At 41.6% G+C, this 20,908-nt stretch overlaps 1 protein-coding gene across 1 annotated transcript in view; it reads left to right on the forward strand.

Annotated features, from left to right (window-relative positions):
• The first annotated feature begins 504 nt into the window (after window positions 1-504).
• Window positions 505-20,908, forward strand: part of tead3b (TEA domain family member 3 b) — a 34,650-nt gene continuing 14,246 nt past the window's right edge. The window contains exons 1-4 of the mRNA XM_086117373.1: window positions 505-635; window positions 12,284-12,348; window positions 14,754-14,816; window positions 14,974-15,036. Coding sequence (XP_085973499.1) covers window positions 629-635; window positions 12,284-12,348; window positions 14,754-14,816; window positions 14,974-15,036 — 198 coding nt within the window. The 5' untranslated portion in view covers window positions 505-628. The remainder of the gene's footprint in view (window positions 636-12,283; window positions 12,349-14,753; window positions 14,817-14,973; window positions 15,037-20,908) is intronic.

Raw genomic sequence — 20,908 nt, forward strand, 5'->3', positions numbered from 1 at the left:
CATGTTAAATCTAAGTGGATCATATAAGAATTTTATTTGGTTTCATGTTAATGTTTGCGACAGTGGACACACATCAGGAATCAGCTCCTCTGTACTTTCTGGTGTTTTTGTGTGGACACTGAATGTTTGTTTTAAGCCGCCATCGTCTCACTTTTTATGTTGTGTGTCTCTTGTTACCATCTCTGATGTCGTAACATCTTGGGACCATGTGTTCTTGCATTAGCATTTTCTTTTGAGGTCTGCCTCTGTAAATAAATAAATTAGGACTTTCATATGGCTTTGTGGAGAATCACGCAAAACGTTTCCTCTTTCCTTTCAAATGTAGTCAAAACTAAGTGCTTCACTCTGTTGTTGTTGGTTTTTTTTTTTTTTTACAGCTTTCCTATCGATCCTTTCGTATTGGGGCTCGGGGTCGGGCCCAGGGGGAGCCGCCACCATTGCGTCCCACGATTGGAGTGCCAACGGAAGCCCAGAAGATGGGCTTGATGGCGGGGACAACGAGGACAAAGCCATCGATGGCGACGCCGAGGGGGTGTGGAGCCCGGATATTGAGCAGAGTTTCCAGGAGGCCCTCGCCATCTACCCTCCTTGCGGCCGGAGGAAAATCATCCTGTCAGACGAGGGCAAGATGTACGGTGAGTCGACTGTATGACGAGCGATGCCGCCACAAAGCTTAAACGGTTATTTGTTGAATTGTTACCAAATGTTTGCTCTCGATCGGATCCAGATGGGATTTAGTTTGACAGTCCAGTTTTCAGTTTGCAATCACATAGCAAATGAAATCAAAATCTGACAAGTTGTAACAGCGATGTCCATCCATCCATCCATTTTCCGAACCGCTTGATCCTCACTAGGGTCGCGGGGGGTGCTGGAGCCTATCCCAGCCGTCTTCGGGCAGTAGGCGGGGACACCCTGAATCAGTTGCCAGCCAATCGCAGGGCACACAGAGACGAACAACCATTCACGCCCACACTCACACCTAGGGTCAATTTAGAGCGTCCAATCAGCCTGCCATGCATGTTTTTGGAATGTGGGAGGAAACCGGAGCACCCGGAGAAAACCCACGCAGGCCCGGGGAGAACATGCAAACTCCACACAGGGAGGCCGGAGCTGGAATTGAACCCGGTACCTCTGCACTGTGAAGCCGACGTGCTAACCACTGGACTACCGGGCCGCCTGTAACAGCGATGTAAGGACCTAAACATGTAGATTGGGGTAGTCCCTGTTTAATTCAAATTAGATCATATTTGGAGTTAAATTGGTTTGTACCTCAGAGCTTCTTAGCCGGAATATATATCAATGTCATTTTTTTCCACAGCAGATAAGATTCAACACATTAACTGTAAGTAATTTTAAATGGGATTGTCAGTATGTATTGGATTTAAATTAGATTGGATCTAGACTGTATTTTGTTGAATATAAATGCTTCTGGCACTCATTACGCATGACAAAATTTTGTCCAAATAAGAACATTTAACAGATATGGGACTGGTGTTGGATTTAAATGGAATCAGATTTGGGTTGAATTTTGTGTCGCCTCAATATTGAACACTGGATGAACATGGCGAATTAGACAGAGGTGTCAGGACCTGAATTTGTCAAACGTGATTGTCGTGTTAGATTCAAAGTTGCTCAGATTTGGATTGAATTTGATTCATTTTGCAGCTTCCAAACCTGCAAGCATATTGTAAATTACAGTATATCAAAATCAGATCAGGGTCGACAGCGATGTCAATGTCTGATCATGCTCAATGGCAATGTTCCGACTCAAATTTGATCAGATCTGGGTTGAATTTGGTTTCAAGTGTTAAGTAAACTTGGTCAACCCTCTTTTGATTAATACTTGTGGCTAAAACTATTTTCAGCATATGTTGTTTGTTTTTTTGTTTTTGTTTTTGTTTTTTGAAACACAACCCTCCCGGGTTCATATTTAGAGCCATAGCAAACGCGCTTAACAACGACAATACTTTTGTTCGGCAATCTCCGACGTGTGACGTAATTTACAGAATGCAGAGTCATCACTCAGCCATTGACCTGCATTGTTGAATGTCCCGTTAAATGTTCTTTACCATTCTTATCGTGTATCCTGCGAAATGCCTCCGCACCGTGTGGCAACGCACTCTTCACATTCAGGCAAACACAAAAGAAAAGAAGAAGGCACATAAATGTCTGATCCTGTCGATTCGTCATGAGATTTTCAGTGTTGCGTTCCAATTGGATGCTGAACGGATTGAAGTTAGTTCCATTTTACAGCTTTTGACTTTGTATGTTGTTTGACGTTTGGCTTTGAAGTTCCTTTTAGTCAGGGGTTACAACAGCGAGTTACCTGTATGAAATATATTTGGCACAGTTTTTACGCTGAATGCCCTTCTTGATGCAACCCACCCACGACAGTGTATGCAGTGACACATTTGTCCATACTAGACACATTTAAAGTTCCTGATCATAATACCGGTAAATGAGATTGTCAGGGTTATCTTGAAATTGGGTCAGAGATGGATTCAATTGATTTCATGTTGCAGCTTGGCACCCTGCAAGCGATTGGTAGATTTTGTCCAAATCGGATTTAGGTAATGGGATTGTCAAAGATGGATTTGAATCAGATCAGACACGGACAGAATATAGCCTAATGTTAATTCTTGTGACCATGCATACACTTGGCAAATCGTGTTGTAGTCCAGTATCTTCAAACTTTACACAACTAAGAACCCTAAAATTAAAGAGCATGGACTAGTAATCAAACCATAATTAAAACACTATAGAATTGTGCGAACAAAGCAAACCTGTCATTTCTTTCTCTGGCGCCTGTGTGGCAGTTTCAATATGAGAGCCAGTTCACTCTCCACCCTCAATTCTATGCAACAAGTCTGTGCACGTCATCCTGTGACCTGGGGGCAGGTTCTTCCAGTCGCACCAGCACTCGGAGCAGGTTTTTGCTGTTTCGAGAGCATCTCTTTGCTTTATTTACACCAGTCCCTTTCTTTCTCTTTTGCTGTCGCTGCAGTTTGAGTCCTGAATTTGATGTAGGACATTTACAGGGAACTATCATAGTCGGAATCAGGACGTCTCAATGCAAAACAAGTACACATGCTTGTTTAGAGTCGTTTCCTGTAGTTTGTTCATTAAACTGCAAGTGTTGAGCCCCTAATGTCCCACAGAGCTCTAGATGGATTCGTTTTGGCAAGTCCTCATATCGAATAAGTGGCACACAGGTGTGGAGAATTAAAAGCCTCACCCTCAACTTATTCTGATGTCTCACTCTCATCTCGTCTAATGAGATTCTGAGGTCGGAAATTTTGCCGAGCAGCAGTGATTGTTGATTGACTGGAAGCATTCTGGGCCCTGCACTTGGGCCCTGTCCTCAACAACCCTCTCAGTTTTTTTCGACTGTTATTTTCACCAATGAAATGAATCTCTCCAAACCCTTCCAGTGGTGCTTTGTAAATCTTTTTCTTGCCCTTTAATTATTGTCCATCAAGTCCCAAAAAGTTGAAATCGATGTGGCCATAAAGAAACATCAATCACGTCCAACAGAACATGTATTTTAGAGGCATTAGTTTTCATTTTAGTGCTTTTGGGTGGTTTTGCTACTGATGAGATCACATTCTTTGTGGGTTTTCAGTTGGACAAAACTGTATTATTATTATTATTATTATTATCATATGTGTTATTATTGTTATTACTGCTATGATTGATTGTCGACCAGTCCAGGGTGTATTCTGTCTGCCTTTTGCTCATGTCAGCTGGGAATGGCTTCAGCTCCTTCGTGAACCCTATACAGGCTAAGTGCTCCAGAAACTGGATGGATGGATCCTTAACAATTTAATTGTTAGTATTTAACTGTATTACAATAGATTTAGAAATCTACATATTCAACGGTATCACCTTAGGCCCTAAGAAAAAATGAGTTGATACAGTCGTATAGTTTATATATTCTGAAACAATTAATTTTGGAAAAATCCCAATTCATCTTTTATTTTGGAATTTAACGCTGAGGTTCTTGCGGAGTCAGCACTCAAAACACTTTCAACCACTTTTTTCCTGGCTTTCCTTATTGTGGGCGCCATTGGTGAGATGTAAGCATGTTTTCTCAAGATTCATCATAAGCATTTTTGAGCTCATGTTTCAAAATCCATATTCAAATCAGGCATGTGTGGCTGTCAGATGTCTTGCTCGAATATCTGCTGGACTGTGGACAGTTTTCATGCATGTGCTTTCAGTGGTTTTCTCCATGTACGCCAGTTTCCTCCAAACACATGCTTCTTATCTTGACTGAAGACTCTCAAATCATCTATGGGAGTTTGAATGTGAGTATGAATGGTTTTGTTTATATGTGCCCTGCTATTGGTGGGCAACCAGTCCAAGGTATACCCCGTCTTTCACCTCAAGTCACCCACAAGTAAAACGAGGGCAAGCGGGACAGAAGATGGATGGATGGATGGATGGAGCGGTGTTCATGCAAAGGTGACACAGAAACGTGAACCTGGCACCTCTTGACTATGAAGCACACATCCACCGTGCTGGCCGGAAAAATTCTCAACTTCAACAAACTTTCTGGAAAAAAAAAAACACTAAGTTGCATGCAGGCGTTTCAGCTGATTCTGCTTTAATTCCTTTTTCTTTGTCGCACATTCAACAAGTTTCCTGAAAAAATGCCAGTAAGGTTTGGGAGAAATTCAGCTCAGTGATTTTTTTAAATTGTATTTATGATAAGTTTTCACCTTTTGGCATTTAACCCAAACCTGGCTTAGTGGGATTTAATAGCTCTCAAGTCGTGTTTAGCAGAGGAGTGTTGCATCTACATTGTGCAGTGGTGCGTTGACAAAGAGGCAATGCGCTCACAAATTGGGCCCCCTTAGCGACAAACTGTCAAGACCCCCTCTTGCAGTCCCCCCACCCCCACCCCCCTCCCCTATTTAACACCATGCCCTCTGAGTTGACAATCCAGTTGAAACTCAGATGTCTAAAAGCTGCTGTGACGTGAGCTTATGGGAATGTTAACAACTACCATTTTATTTTTGCAGTCTCACTCTCTCTCGAACGGCCGCCGAATGGGCGCTAGTCATCTGTGACCATTGGGAATTCCAGACATTCTGCCCAGACGCTTCTGGCTCGGTGGGAAAGCCTTGAAATTTCCATTGCCTTATCAAGGGGCCTGGCTACAAATATCGTTTCGGCTCCACGCGGCCGTCTAGACTTCTCAGTAGCATCGCCAGTCATTTCCATAACGTTGGCGGCGTGGCGGCCAGTTCAAGCAGCTTGACTCTCCAATGTAATAAGTCACACATGTTAATAATAATGTCGCTTCTTTCTCAACATGAATGATTCTCTGTTGAGCCTTTACAACTGTGATAACAAAATTAATTATAAATTATAATTATTAAAGCATTATGGTATCCTTTCAACCAGTCTTTCTAGCCCGTTTTGAAGGGGTGGCCCAGTGGCATAGTTAGGATGGCGAGAATGACTTTGGGGCATTCTTCTGTTTTTTTAACATAGTCTTGTACTAGGCTAAGCCGACTGTGCTGAGTCGACGTTTCCAACTATCATTGTTGTCACTTTCCTTTTTGACATCGAATGATTTATAGCCAGGAAATCTCTACCGCGGATACTTCAAGGATTAGCAAAGCAAAAACACTTTCAATGCATTCGTTTCTGTTGTCACACAATTTTGCGAGGTGAGTGTGTGCATGTGTGTGTGTGTTAGCAAAGTTAAAAATGTCACCTGGCTTGTTTTTCTTCAGGGCTGTTTTTTTCACTCACCAACAGGTGTTTCAAGTACATTCACGCACACACGCACGCATACACACACACACACACGCACACGCACACACACACACACACACACACACACACACACACACACACACACACACACACACACACAAATTCCGCTTCCAATAACTTAGCTGTGCAGCTGTCATTGCTGCAATGCACTCTGGGTAGTGACAAATAAAACTATTAGTCTTGAGGAAAGCATAGATCACCTTAAATTGTTTTGTAATAAAAGGTGTGCAAAGGTCAACGCGTACAAAAGTAGTGCTTGTGAAGTTCCACGGTGATGACGGCGCATGCCTGGTGCTTCCCTCTCAACCCTCACTGAGATTTTAGGAATGTTTCCAGTCATTGCAGAGCAGTATGCTAGCAATTTAGGATTACCTCAATGTTATGAGAAAGAGGGGAGGAAGGGCAGAGGCGCAGTGGTGGGCTGGAGAGAGTTGCTGGTGGGGAGGGCTGTTACGTGGCGTGAAAAAAGAGATTACCTTTTTGCTGACTATTTTAGCATGGAAGTGGAAAATTCCAGTGGTGGTGCGGTTGAAAAAAAAAGGATGATATGGGGGGGGCGGTGTGGCCTGCCAGGAAAAGAGGTTGCAGCAGTCTCAGGGGGATGTCGAGGGATCACAAAAAGACACGGAAGCAGCACCCTCAGTCGTTTACTCCCGCTGTGCCACCGCTGCCCCCACACAATAGTGTGTTCTGTTGAAAATTACTCATCATAGAACCAGTCCGACTGGCTCATTGTTCTGACAGTACGTGGTGAATCATTCATGATCACCTCCTTGTACTGTTTGTACTCCTCAAATGATATACACGCTTCTTTTTTGAGAGGATTCCCATAATTACCGCCACTGAGGACATTGTGTTTTAATTGTTTAATTTTGTTTACCAGATTGCTTAACTGCTCAAACAACTTTATTTCCACAGAACCTTGTGAAGGTGGAAATAAGACTTACATGGGCCAAGTAAGTCTTGTTTTTGCCGTGATGGGATTTCCATCCATCCATCTATCCATGCATCCAACCATTTTCTATTCCGCTTATCCTCACAAGGGTTGCAGGCGTGCTATCCCAACTGTTTTTGGGCAGTAGGCAAGGTACAGCCTGAAATGGTTGCCACCCAATCGCAGGGCACACGGACACGAACACCCATTCGTGCTCACACTCACAACTTTGGACAATTTTGATTGTTCCATGAACCAGCCATGCATGTTTTTGTAATGTGTGAGGAAACTGGACTGATCGAAGAAAGGTCACGCAGGCACGGGGAGAACATGCAAACTCCACACAGGAATGGTGGAGCCAGAATCAAACCCTGCACCTCTGCACTGTAAGGCGGACTTGCTAACCATTAATCGAGTAATTAGATACAATTTGATTTATTTTCTAAAACTAATCAAAACTAACCTAGTGCATTTTCAAAAATAAAACAAATACAAATTATCAAACTAATTAAAAATAATTGAAGTAAGAAAATAACAAAAGTCAAAATTTAATAAAAACAAACGATAATGAAAAATCCCAAACTATTATAACCCTGGTGCCTGGGCGTCAGTTGTAGCCCTTGTGCATTGTGCCTGTGGGCAACATTGATCACTTGCTGGGGCAACTGTTGACCTGCTGTTTTGGTACCCATTGCTCTTTATTTCCCTTGTTATGTGTCTTTTACACACACTTTCTTTGTGGCTCTTCACCATCGCGCCGATTTAACAGTGAATCACGTCGTATAGTTTCCAAAATGAATTCAGCAAATTCAGGAATGCCGAACTTTGAAACTACAAGGGTTCACTACTTCACTGGATTCTTTGGTGGGGCACCACCTGTCATGGTGGCCAACCAATAGCAGAGAACATGTTGACACATTCAGGTAATTTAGTCTTCAATGATTCTAACATATGTACATTTTTTTGGAATGCAGAAGGAAAGTCTGGGTGCTTAGAGAAAACCTGTGCAAACATGGGGAGAACATGTAAACTCCAAATGGGAAGGCTAGAGCTGATATATGAACCCTGAACCTTGGAATTGTAAAACAGACATGGTAACCTCAATTCCACTGTCAATTTCAACGGGTCTAAATTTGAACAGCATATCATTTTGTCAGTTTGAAGGAAACTGTTTTCACGACTGAAGGTGTGCAATGAGACATTTGTGCAACCTGTGGCAGAAGTGACGAGATTCAGCGTGACAGTTGGTGGGCTTGGCATTGTTCTCCTTCTGCCATCATCTACTTGGATGGTCAGCAGCAGGTGTTGCCGCCTGCTTCGTGCCGGGTCACACAGTGGTGTTTTTTGGCAGGGGGTGGACTGCCCTGGCCCCGTCCTCCTCCCCTACGGCCAGGTGGCAGTTGTTGGCAGAGACACTGATTGCTTTGTGTTGCCTCCAAGAGTTACAGCATCAGCTGCCCTTTTTGCCCCCTTGCCCTCTTCCCCCCTCAACCGTCAACCTTCCACCCTAGTAGACCCATGGCCCTCACCCCGACCGTAACCCCTGATGTTACCCCTTCGCCTCCCTGGGCTACTGGATGTGTGCGTGTGCGTGTGCGTGTGTGTGTGTGTGTGTGTGTGTGTGTGTGTGTGTGTGTGTGTGTGTGTGTGTGTGTGTGTGTGTGTGTGTGTGTGTGTGTGTGTGTGTGTGTGTGCGTGTGTGTGTGTGTGTGTGTGTGCCGCCAAGCTCTGGCTGTGTTTGCAGGCCCGGGCCAACCAGACTGGCTCGCACAGATGTGTAAGGCTTGGAGGAATGCAAGGAATGTGGAGGCGCCGGAGCGGGCGTGGCCATCCTTTGGCCCCAAGCGAAAAGTGGGCGGCGCTTGTTGGGTATCGGGCAGGCTGTTTGCGAGGGCCATGCTGTACTTTTATGGTCACTGCGAGATGCAGGGCCCTCTGGAGGCTACGTGCTAAAAAAGTGGGTGAAAAAACAGGACACCTTTCCTGTTGTGTTTCTGCATGGAAAGTTCTTGAACAATAGCGTTAATTACATGTGGTACACACTAATGATGCACTGATACCAATTTGTTTGGACCCAAAATGGCATTTAATCTTGTACATTTTAAAAACAGTAATGAAATAAGTAGACTGTTAACAGTTATTTCTTTTGCCTCATTTCTTGCTTCATTTCAATGGACAATGTGCTGCTCCTTTTGGTTGCACGCTTTGGCTGGCTGGGGTCAGACACATGAATGGATGTACAAGGATATGGTGGTTACAGCACAGTAAACAGCAATACTATTAGTTGTTCTTCACAGAGGAAAAAGAAAATATACCAATGAGTTTTATGTAGTATATGAGTAGGTTGTAAAAACTGTCTCTACGTATTGCTCTTTGTCCAAAAATCCATTGCTAAAGGGGTTATAACCGGCCCGGAACCGGCCCGCAAGGAGGTTTGATCAGGCCCGCAGGATAATTTAAAAGTGAAAAAAAATGCATAAAAGACACGGAATGAATATTTTTAACAAGGTGCAATTCATGGAATATCTGCTAGGGGGACACACTGTTTTGATCAGAGGAAAAGACAACATTGTTTTGATCAGAGAAGAAGACAACAGCAGCCTCAGTCTGTCACTGAGACAGACCCAACACAGCAGACGCTATCAAGGACATGTGAATACTTTATTCTTTACACATATTATAGCACTCCCCTTAGTTTGTAAGGTGTAGGCAGGGATTACATTTACATTTTATATGCTCATGTAAATAGTTTAAAAATTCCTTTCTTTATAAATCTCGTTTAATCTTAAAAGTGCATTACTATATTTTTCAATACCAATTACTTGTTAAGGTTTTGTGCCCTTGTCCAGTCAGTGGGATCAGTTGCAATGCATATACTGTATGTGAATGATAAAAGTCAATTGCAAATTTGTCTAAGGAAATCTTAGGTGCTTCATGAAATGTTTTGTAAAATATATTTTCATTAAATTTCAACATTTTCCTCGTGTTCTTGTGCTTCTTTAGACCAAAACAAAGGACAGACATATTATTTTCGTTATTTATAGCAGAGTATGGTATAATTTTTAATGGTCCGGCCCACTTGACATCTACCGAGGCCGTATGTGGCCCACAATGTGAAATGAGTTTGACACCCCTGCTCTAGGATATATTATCTTTTCAAGCCACTTGTTTGAAGAATTGTTCACTGTCTGCCAAACTGCAGCTTTTTGAGTTGAGTTAACCGCCACCATACAACGTTCGATTTTCAAATTTGTGATTGCAATTCAAATCAAAAGAAAAATTGGCTTGAAATCTCTAAAAAGGCACTCTAACCATACTTAATAATATACCATGGCATTAGTTTCACTCAAATATAACACTTATTAGACGAACAATTTATCAGTAGTGACATTTTACATCAAGCATTGGCTTGTGCGTTGCAAGCATTTCTCTTCTGTAAAATGGAATCACAGTTGTAATTGACCTCAAACTGTAAAATCCATATTTTCAATTGTGAAGAAAGTAAATGGTGGTTTGACCCAATTTTTATATTGTAGCATTGATACTCTATTTCAATATGTTTTTTTTTTGATGGATAAAACACGTTTGAATTAAACCCTACCCTCTACATTTACATACACATTGAAAACTGTTTATTTGTGTATTATTGATACCAGTCTCATGTTTTGAGGTTATGGCAGGCTTCAGAGCATTTTCAGATTTCAAACAGGGCCTCGCCGCTCTTGGGAAGGACTGTGTTACTGTTTGATTCTAAACATGCAAGAGAAAAACGTTGAGCAGTTTTCCTAAGTCCAAGCTTATGTCCACGAGTGTATTTTTTTCCCTTTGAGTAGGTTTGATGTTTATATTGTCACAGAACAGAATAGTCTATGGGTTATGTGCTGAAACCGCGGGCAATATGGGGAGTTCTGCTTTGAAAACTGCTGGCAGTGAATGACTTGATCATCTGACCACCTGTGCTTAACTGTCTCTGAGCTTTACCTCAGCCAACCCGTTGTTTATTTACTTAGGTCTTTGACCATGGAAAAGAACAGTTGAACGCAAGATGATAATTTGCTGATAAAATTGCTTTTCTGCGGAACAATTTTTACCCCACAACCGACCCAATGCCTCCCTTCATTGAAAACCCATGGCTACACCCATGGCCACAGGGCATCCAGACTGCCAGAAGATACAAAGAAGAAACATTTGTAGGACACTTAGGAGCCCTAACTAGAGGAAAAAATCACTCTTAACGCATCCGACACCGCAGGGTAATCCCTCAGGATAATCTTTCACATCCGACAAGCTGCCTTTTGCTGACTTTAATTGGAAGGGGTGAAACATGCTGACATTGTTCGGGATTGTCAGCAAGTGTGTACACTGCTTTAGTTTCACCTGGGTGCTGTTGTCCACCGTCTGAGACCTCTGCCTTTGGCCTGCTTTGAAGTAACAAAAACTGGCGTGACTTGAAATTAAGTAAATTTTTTTCCTCCGGGATCATATTTTCAGCACTTGTCATACACCAGAAACATAAGGAGAATCACGCGTGCCCAAAATAGACGTGCAAACAGTTTGTGCAGAATGTCGCGAGTGGATGTGATGTCTGTTCTGTTTTCCATCTCGGTAATTAGGCTTGTGGTGAGAACCTGCTTACTAATCTCCAATTTAAATACCTGTGGGCCATTACGTGCCAAATCACTCAAAAATCTGACTATTTTAACCAAGTAAAATTGAATTTTAATGAACCTCTCAAAATTTAGGTCTGTCGAATCAGGGATTTCGGAGCTATGGCCTCCTTATTGCTGCTCAGCAAAATAAATTATATTTCTGAAAGCTAAATATAGTTTAGAGAACACGTGAGATTACCATTCATCCATCCATCCATTCTCTACCGCATATCCAGGGCTGGGTCATAGGGGCAACAGCTTCCCTCTCCTCTGCCACTTTGTGACATAAGAGAAATAATTTACATGTTTTATCCCATCATCCAACTAAATAGCAGAAAATACTCCATAGCCCACTTATGTTGTCATTTCTACGTGTGCCTTCATCTACTTTCAAGATTATACACACAACAAGATAATGAATTGACAGTAGCCATGACGTTAACCAAAACAACTTAAGCCTTAAATTAGCCCATTTGCGTCAGGAGTTACGTGGAAATCTTAAGCTTACAATGATATATCCATTTACAGTAGCATAAGTTATCAAGTATCAAGTACAACTTTATTGTCAAGTTAACAGGAGTGGTTGTGACTTACCTGTGAAAAATATCAGCCTGGTTACAGTCGTCTATAATGAGTTGTGTTGTTTTTTTCTGCTTGGTTGTACAGAAAGTATGAGAGTATGAGAATTTTGGGAAAATATGTTAATTTTCTCGAACGCCGAGCATATTTACGGGCTGGTTTTGGGCATCGCCCCTCTTGTCAACAATTTTATTTGGGCACATTACTGATGCACTCCTGCTGCGACTACGTTTCAAAGCATGATGGCAGCAAACACCCATGCACGGAATCAATACTTTTTCTCTACAGATTCCTGGAGGTTCGTGTTTACTAATTTGCCTTTTTCTCCACACAGGTCGCAATGAATTGATAGCGCGGTATATCAAACTGAGGACGGGGAAGACTCGCACTAGGAAACAGGTAAATCATTTTAAGCGTTGTTTGAGTGTTAAACAAATTTAATGGATCATAGATGCATTATTTTTCAATTAATTCACACCCCTACAACACCGGAGATGCACAATCACCTTTTTAATAACAAATAAATAACACCAGAATTATTGTTTTCTTCTTGCATCAGTCTTTTTTATGTTAGTGATAACACCATGTTGTAATGCTGAACAGTATATGTATACTGTTGTATATTTCAGTAAATTAAAATGTGGTAAAAATTTAATTTATTTCACTCTTCCAATTCAAAAAGTGAAACATACCGTGGCACTCTGAGACATGAGTTTAATTCGGTCCGCTCTATTTCCTATTTTATCTCAATTCACTTGCCCATCTATGGCGTTTTGCATTTGTTTGTTGTCAATCAGCTCCAGTGAACAGTTTTATCTAAACAAATGTGGTTGTTTTAAATTGTAATTACACTGGTGAACAGCACATTTTAATCAGAGATGGCTTTGTGTCCCTAAATATACTTTAAAAATGTCTTTACTTCTTCTCTAGTTAGGTTTGAAGATATTTTCATTTTTCATTTTTAAGTGTGACCTATAAATGCTTGGGATTTCACCAAGTGTTGTAATTTCCAGCTATGACGTTTCAGAAAAAAATGAACCTAACCTTACATTCAGAAGTATTGCGAAATACATGACTACATTTTGTTGTTTTGTTTTTTATTTTTTATTATTATTATTATTATTGTCGTTTTATTATCATTATAATGAAATCATGATGTACTAGAGAAAACAAATGAGGGCAATTTCAAAATTGGCTCAAAGAAATCATCTACAAAAATGTACTTTCATCCCTGATTTAAACAAATGTAATGTAAAAAGTAAAAAATTGTTGACTAGTGTTATCTTTGTGACATGTCTAGTTTGACACTAAACTTTCATCGTTAGTGACAATAATCAGCCTCAAACCTCTTTTCATATGAACTGTTCACAATCTGCCAAAACTGTCGTTTGCTGTCAAATGAGTTGACATAAATTCACTGCCACTACACAGCGCTCGCAGTCAAAGTGAAAAATCAGAAAAACGACTTGTCTCGTATTTCAAGACATCACTGTACCATACAGATTCATTATATGAAGTGATGAAAAAGGAAAATACTTTTCAGAAGGAAAACTATTACGTAATTTCTCTGTTTAAGATAATTTGCATTGTTTCAGATGTAATATTCAAGCTGTAAGATGCATTTGTTGCAAGTAAAAGATGGTGGTTCATGGTGCTTCTTATACTTAAATTGAATTCTACATTTGTTTGCATGAGCTGTTTGTTCATTAATGTAAGTACAGTGGGAAGTCTAAGATCAGACACATGAAAAACAACATTATAATTGTAAAGACAGTGTTTTCAGTCCCATTCTCAACATTCTCAAGTGTGAAAATACAGTATGACATTATGTTCCATAAAAACAATATACAGCGCCCTCCATAATTATTGGTACCCAAAGCCCCATACTGAAAATTGTAGACTTGGTTTGCCAGACACAGGATCAAGCTCCTCCCATGGCCATCTCAGTCCCTAGACCTCAACCCCATTGCAAAACGTATGGCGGGGGCTATAGAGGAGAGTGCATAGAGAGGACCCAGGTCTTTGGATAATTTGGAGAGATTGTGCAAAGAGGAATGCTTGAAGATCCCTCTTTCTGTATTCTCCCATTTTATGAAACACGATAGGAGATTAGGAGCTGTTTTGTTGGCAAAAGCAGTTTGTACAAAATATTAGCATGAGCGGTGCTAATAAATGTGGCATGCATGATTTTTCTTTTAACATTATTATTTCTTAAAAGGGAAGTCAACTCAAAAAAAAGAATCTTTACAATCATGTTTTTTTTGTGATATAATTGTGATTATGATATAATAAGTATTTGTGGACGATAAAATAAGCAGCAAAATCCAGCAGTTTTTAATCCATCTGCGGGGGCAGCCATTTTGCCACTTGCTGTCAACTGAAAATGAGATTACAGTCGCTCAGGGCTCAGGTCATGACCAATCACGGCGCAGTTTACAAATGTCACATGACCAAACTCAGAAAAAAAGGTGATTGGTGGTTACCTGAGTTTGAGCAACTGTGATGTCATTTTCAGGTAGATCCAGCCTTAGATGCTGACTGGGCTGAAGTCTCACGAGATTTGCCAAAATTGTCCAACTTTAGAACTTCCACTGTACAGGTGTGAAGGGTTGCACTCCGAATGTGCGTGTCTGTGTGTGTGTGTGTGTGTGTGTGTGTGTGTGTGTGTGTGTGCGTGTGTGTGTGTGTGTGTGTGTGTGCGTGTGTGTGCGTGTGTGTGTGTGAGTGTGTGTGTGTGCGCGTGCGCATGCATCCTAATGCATGTTGTGTTTCTTGTGTTCAAAAACTTTCTCACACCCCCATAGGTGTCTAGTCACATACAGGTGTTAGCACGGAAGAAAGTTCGTGAATACCAGGCGGGTATCAAGGTAGGTGATGGCGACCTGCCCCCCGCCTCTCCGGCGACACTGAATGGGCGTCTCTTTCCTCTTTTGGTTACGGCGTCTCTCTTCCCTTCTTCTTCTTCTTCTTGTCTTCTCTCTCCTTTGCCTCCTTCCCTCCCTCTTTGGCTATTCTTCTGTGCAGGTTTCTAGCCACTTGCAGGTTCTCGCCCGAAGAAAATCTCGCGAGATCCAGTCAAAGCTAAAGGTATGCGCTTCACGGCGGGCTCAACTGGGGCTGGACCATACAGCTTGGCTTTGCACTAACCACCTCATTAGAGTCATAGCGCTGAATTAGACGCAAGCTAGGCTGACAAAATCCCGATTTGCATTGAACTAATTGCAGATTTATTGAAGAAGATTCTAAAGAAAATACTCTTGCATGCTGTGGTCAGACAGACAGCACTCTTTAACATCTATGTCTAACTGACAAGTTTTAAAGGGGACATATGGTAAATGGACTTGTCCTCAGTATATGGTGGAGTTCCGTTCCAATAGTGGTGACATAAGATGATTTTGTGCGGATATCGGAACACTCTATGGTGTAGCGCTTTTTTACCCCCCTTTTTATGGGAAACAGAGCAAAGGCTACTACAGATGTGCATAATAGGCATGTTTTGAAACTTTGTAAAGACAAGCAGGTACCAGAAGTAGAGAAATGTTTTTATGCGCAATTGACAATGTTGTTAATACAATCCCCGGTCTCACACAAAATCGACCAAAACGTTTTAAGGTGCATGCCAGGCCACGAGTTGGTGGTGGTCTACACATTTGTTTTCACATTGGGCGAGCCAAAGTTCAAGTATTTGGTTTACAGTCAATAAGAAACGCCACTCGGTTTACGTTTTCTTCCTTCATAAGCAACGTACTCCAAATTTGTATGTAATTTGGAATTTGCGTATAAAGTCATCATTACAGTAAATACCTCTATTTGTATTAAAAAAAAACAGTAACCCGTAAATATATAACAACAATAAGTGAGACGGTAACTGAGTGTGCCACCTTCTGCTGTGTGTCCACATATTCTTTTAGTTAGGACCTCCCATATACAAATAGTTGGGTTCATGGAGGGTCTTGCCCACCCATTAAATGTAAGATTGAACGATCAAGTGAGTCTTTTGTGAGCTGCCATTTCCAAAATATGTCTGGAAGGGAGCTGTTCAGAATTTTTGCTAATTTACATAACACTGCATCCGCACCGAGTCTCCCCACCCTTGACTTGGGCAAGTTGGGCAAAGATGCGCGAATCGAATGCACACAGGTCAAAGCTGCAGTCTTGTAAGGATCTATTTCGACACTAATTGACAAGTGTAATTCTGCAGCTAAATGATGAAGTGCTGCCTCCACAACTGGAAATAAAATTGATGCTTTTATTGTTTTCACAAGAGGTAGTAGCAGCTTGTTTCATTTCAAGCCCCTCCCAAAGTTGTGAGCAGTGGCTCATTTGCATGAGATAAAACAACCCCCTCAAAACAGGTTGAGTTCATACTGGTTTATTTTCTTTTTGGAGGCTCGCACTTGCTTTAGAATGCTCAACAAGCTATTTATCTCCGCCTTTGTCATTATGGTAGCAAAAGCCGTTCTTGACTTAGTTCACTCAACTTGTCTGATAAAGTTGAGACACCTATGGGCAACTCCTTGGGTTATCATTTTTGACCGTTGGCGTATATTCCACATGCCTGGATACCGAGGAACTATTTTCAATGATGAAATGAATGCCTAATATGTCTCCTTTAAAGCATAGAGGCTGTCTCCACTTAAACGATCGCAACACACGCTGTTACGAGTAGCCCATGAGAAGCTTTTGTCTTTCACGCTTCTTCAGCATGCTCTTCAACAACCTCTGAGACTTGTCTCCCTTCTTTCATCTCTGACCCTGTAGCTCCTCTCTTCATGTTTGTAAAGATGCACATAAAAAAAAATCTTCCTCTCTCTCTTCTCTTATTGCCTTTTATGTTTGTTTGTTTTTTTTCCCCCAAATGAAAATTCACCTTTACATCATATGCCCACAATGTTACATTAACCTCTTACTGGTACGTAACTAATACAGCTGCAGCAGAAACATGTAGACAAGTTACTTTAACTTGAAAGAAATTGTAGCTTTTCTAAGTTCTTTAACAATAGTGTTGAGTCATTGGGCAAGTTTCTTTGCCCTCCTGTTTACATGGTACATCCATTATGTTCACAAGTCAGTGTTCAGCCTGAAAAAAAACACACAAGGCAACACCATAGGCTCCTTTTTTTTGTGGATGGTGCAAGTGAGCCCGGAAGTAAAACCTGGCGCATCATGATTTTCATGCAGGTCTAAGCCTTATTTAGTGTGTTTGGGAATTTGGCAGCTCACGCTGCACCGTGCTATGCGTTCATGCAGACCGAGGGCATTTCCTTTTACACACCCCTTAGCACACCTGAGAATTTGGTGGCTGAAATTTTTCGCGATGTTCAATACCACCTTTTTTATTTCCAGACCAATACCAGTACAGGTACTCAATTCTTTAGTACTTACCAATACCGATATCACGTACCTGACACCACTCATACTTTTTATACAAAAATTTCAATTAAACGAATGATAGATACGTTTCACATAAGAGCTTTCAATTATTTCTAACAAAAGACAGGACAGTCACCCTGCAATACAGAATTTAAGTCCAAAATAAAACATAAAGAACTATCTCTGAATTTAGGATTTATTTGTAATAAACTAACAAAAGTGCATCATAAAACTGACTCCCTGTTGTGTAGTCTTTGTGCAAAATCGTAAAGGTTAAAATGACACTTAATATTGCACCGTATAATCCCAAATGCATTCTATTGTATTTTTTTCAGTTGATGAAAGTAGGTACATCATACATACATTGAAATAAGTACAGCATATGCATGAAATAACGTAATGGAGAAAGTCAGCACATTGCCCAAACTGAGTTAGCAAATTAACATTTGATGTTGGTAACAGTGCTCTAATAATGCAGTCTAAGAATTAATTTAAACCTTATGAAAAAAATGTATATACTTATAGAAAGTGCATTTTCATGGGCGTCTGAGAGGATTCGCATGGATGGAATTCAAAAGAGAAGCCATGCAGAAACTGAGTTAGCAAATAAACCTGTACAATGTGGGTCGCATTTGCCTGCAGTATGAACCTAGCCAAAGTCGACCAGGTCGGATTTGAAAAAAATCTGAAATGAGACTGTCATAAAAAAATCAGTTGCAGGTCGTGTATGAGGAGGGTGAGAACATCTGATCTGGGTCGGATTTGCTTGCTATGTGAAACTAGCCCAAGGGTAGCGACACACTGCATGCAGCTCAATCTTTTTTTCCCCCCATATGCAACACGTGTTTGATTTTTTTTCTTTTTTTTTGTGCAATTCAGATTATTTCAAATTCAACCTGGTGCTCTTTCGTTTGTGAATTTAAATTGGATATGTACGTGATCCATCGGCAATATGAACGTAACCTCAACTGCAAGATGAATTTGCGCGATATTTGTGAATCCCAGAGGATTCATCTTGTCCTGAGCCAGCTGATTTACTCTGAGCAGCACCACTAAAGCAACAGTTGTGTTTGTAGGCGGGATATGCAACCGTGAAGAAAAATGTTCTCGGTTGACAATCAGCTTGATTAAAAAAAATCAATGTCGTGTTATGCAAGACGCTCTTTCGCCACATATTTACATTCCAAAAACGACACCATGATGCCATCTGTACCATCATCGAGATAACAGGACTTAGCTGGTCAAACAAGGTGCATGAGGGTGATGCCATTTTCATTCGTTGATGGGATTGGTCAAAGCAAAAGTTTGGTAGGCGTGCTCTTTAACAATATACAAGTCGCCGCATTGCCCAAACAAGTATTGTACTGAATGTCCCGCCTTTCCCGAGCAGACTAGATTGGAGCAGTCCCACATTGATATTGTGGCGAACTCCTTTGAGTGATTCACATTATCCATCTGGCGCTTGCCAGGTTAGTAACAACACTTGTCTGTGCATATCTGACCGATATCAAAAGCCAAATATGCACTCCATGCGGGTGGGGGGTGGGGGGGGTGCGTGAGATGACTGAATTTGCAAAGATGTTTGATTTGACTTTAATTTAATGTCACTTGAAACATGAAGCACAAAGTCGACGTTTGTGGTGAGAGTAGTACAGTAGTTCATTCATGCAAGTGGCTCATTTGTTATGCGTGGCAACGATGTGACGTCATCTTTAGTGGATGTCTCCATCACCTGAGGAGATCAAGGAGCATCTCCTCATATCCCTCAAATATTTCCACCCCTCCCATCTCGCAACTCTTTCCTTATATGCTGATAAAATGAGCTCCTACACACAGGATCCCATGTCCTTCCGTAAACACTGCCACGTGATTTTTTTTTTTAATCCACATCACTCGACGTCGTGCTTTGTGCGCACGCATGTCACATCACAGATGTGTTCCATTCAAATTATAAGTCACATTTGTTTTCCTAATATGAATGAGCACGTAAGTAAAATCGGATTGAACAAAACATCTTTATTAGGCCTCACTCACACCTGCTGTGTGAACCTAGCCCAAGTGCTCACTTCACAGCAGTAATCTGTGATCACCCTGGCTAACTATACATCATCCGCAAGTGTAGATTTTACAATTTGTTAAATACGTACTTTGCACACGACAGTGTCTCCTGGATGAACTCCAGCAAGTCAGTTTCTGTATCCGCCATGTAAATGGTGCACCTTTCCTGCGCTGGAGTCAAAGTGAAGAAGAGGTGCAGCTTTCATTGGCCTGGAAGCACTTTGGCTGTGTTCATGCCCATAACTGTACAAATACCCATTGCTAACTGCACGTGTCCTACAAAAAGAAAACTGAGCCGCACAGTTAGACCGAACTTGCGCACTGGGCATGAAAACGGGGCCCCATCACTAAGTACTCAGTCAATAGTTAGTATTTGGTGTAACTACTGCAAATCACTTATTTCTGTTTTTATATACTGTATATATAAAGAGAGAGAGAGAGAGAGAGAGAGAGAGAGAGAGAGAGAGAGAGAGAGAGAGAGAGAGAGAGAGAGAGAGAGAGAGAGAGAGAGAGAGAGAGAGGCGGCCCGGTGGTCCGGTGATTAGCGCGTCCACCTCACAGTGCAGAGGTACCGGGTTCAATTCCAGCTCCGGCCTCCCCGTGTGGAGTTTGCGTGTTCTCCCCGGGGTGCCAGCGTGGGTTTACTCCAGGTACTCTGGTTTCCTCCCACATTCCAAAAACATGCATGGCAGGCTGATTGAACACTCCAAATGGTCCCTCGGTGTGAGTGTGAGCGCAAATGGTTGTTCGTTTCTGTGTGCCCTGCGATTGGCTGGCAACCAGTTCAGGGTGTCCCCCGCCTACTGCCCGAAGGCAGCTGGGATAGGCTCCAGCACCCCCTGCGACCCTTGTGAGGATGAAGCGAATCAGAAAATGGATGGATGGATATATATATATGTCTATCTATCTATCTATCTATCTATCTATCTATCTATCTATCTATAGATATATATTAGAGCTGTCAGTTTAGCGCGTTTTTATTGGCATTAATTTAAATGAATTTTAACGGGATTAATTTTTTTCTCGCGAGATTAACGCGGCACACGTCACAGCGGATGTTACGTTGCTCTAGAAATAAACCAGAAACAAAACAACAAGCGCGCTGCACTGGTCCACGCACGTTTGTTTTGCCAGCCACGGCAGCACGAGACACCGAAAACGGATACTTAAAAGAGTTTCTGAATGGAAAGTTTACTTTTAAAAAGTCGCCAGATTGTTCCACTGACTAGACCAAAGTTACCTGTATGTTTTACAGTCGTAAACTGAGCTATCGTAGCCTGTTGAATACATGTATGCCACTGACGCGATTGTTACTTGTTTGGAACTATTTTGTGTGGAAGGTTACAGTGTTCCGTGTCCATATAAATAAAGCGGGTGGATCTTCTCTGTGTTCGTCTGACAGTGACGGCACATCGAGAGTTCAGCGGTGGTAGCGAACCTAGCGACCTAGCGAACACACTGAAAACAAAACGTCTCCAGTGTTGTCATCGAACCAAGTGTAGTCATCCGAAATGATGTCTACACAAAA

The sequence above is a fragment of the Hippocampus guttulatus genome, chromosome 8 (assembly GCF_054856545.1).
Source record: "Hippocampus guttulatus isolate MCC_2025c chromosome 8, RoL_Hgut_1.0, whole genome shotgun sequence".
In the NCBI taxonomy this organism is placed as follows: Eukaryota; Metazoa; Chordata; class Actinopteri; order Syngnathiformes; family Syngnathidae; genus Hippocampus; species Hippocampus guttulatus.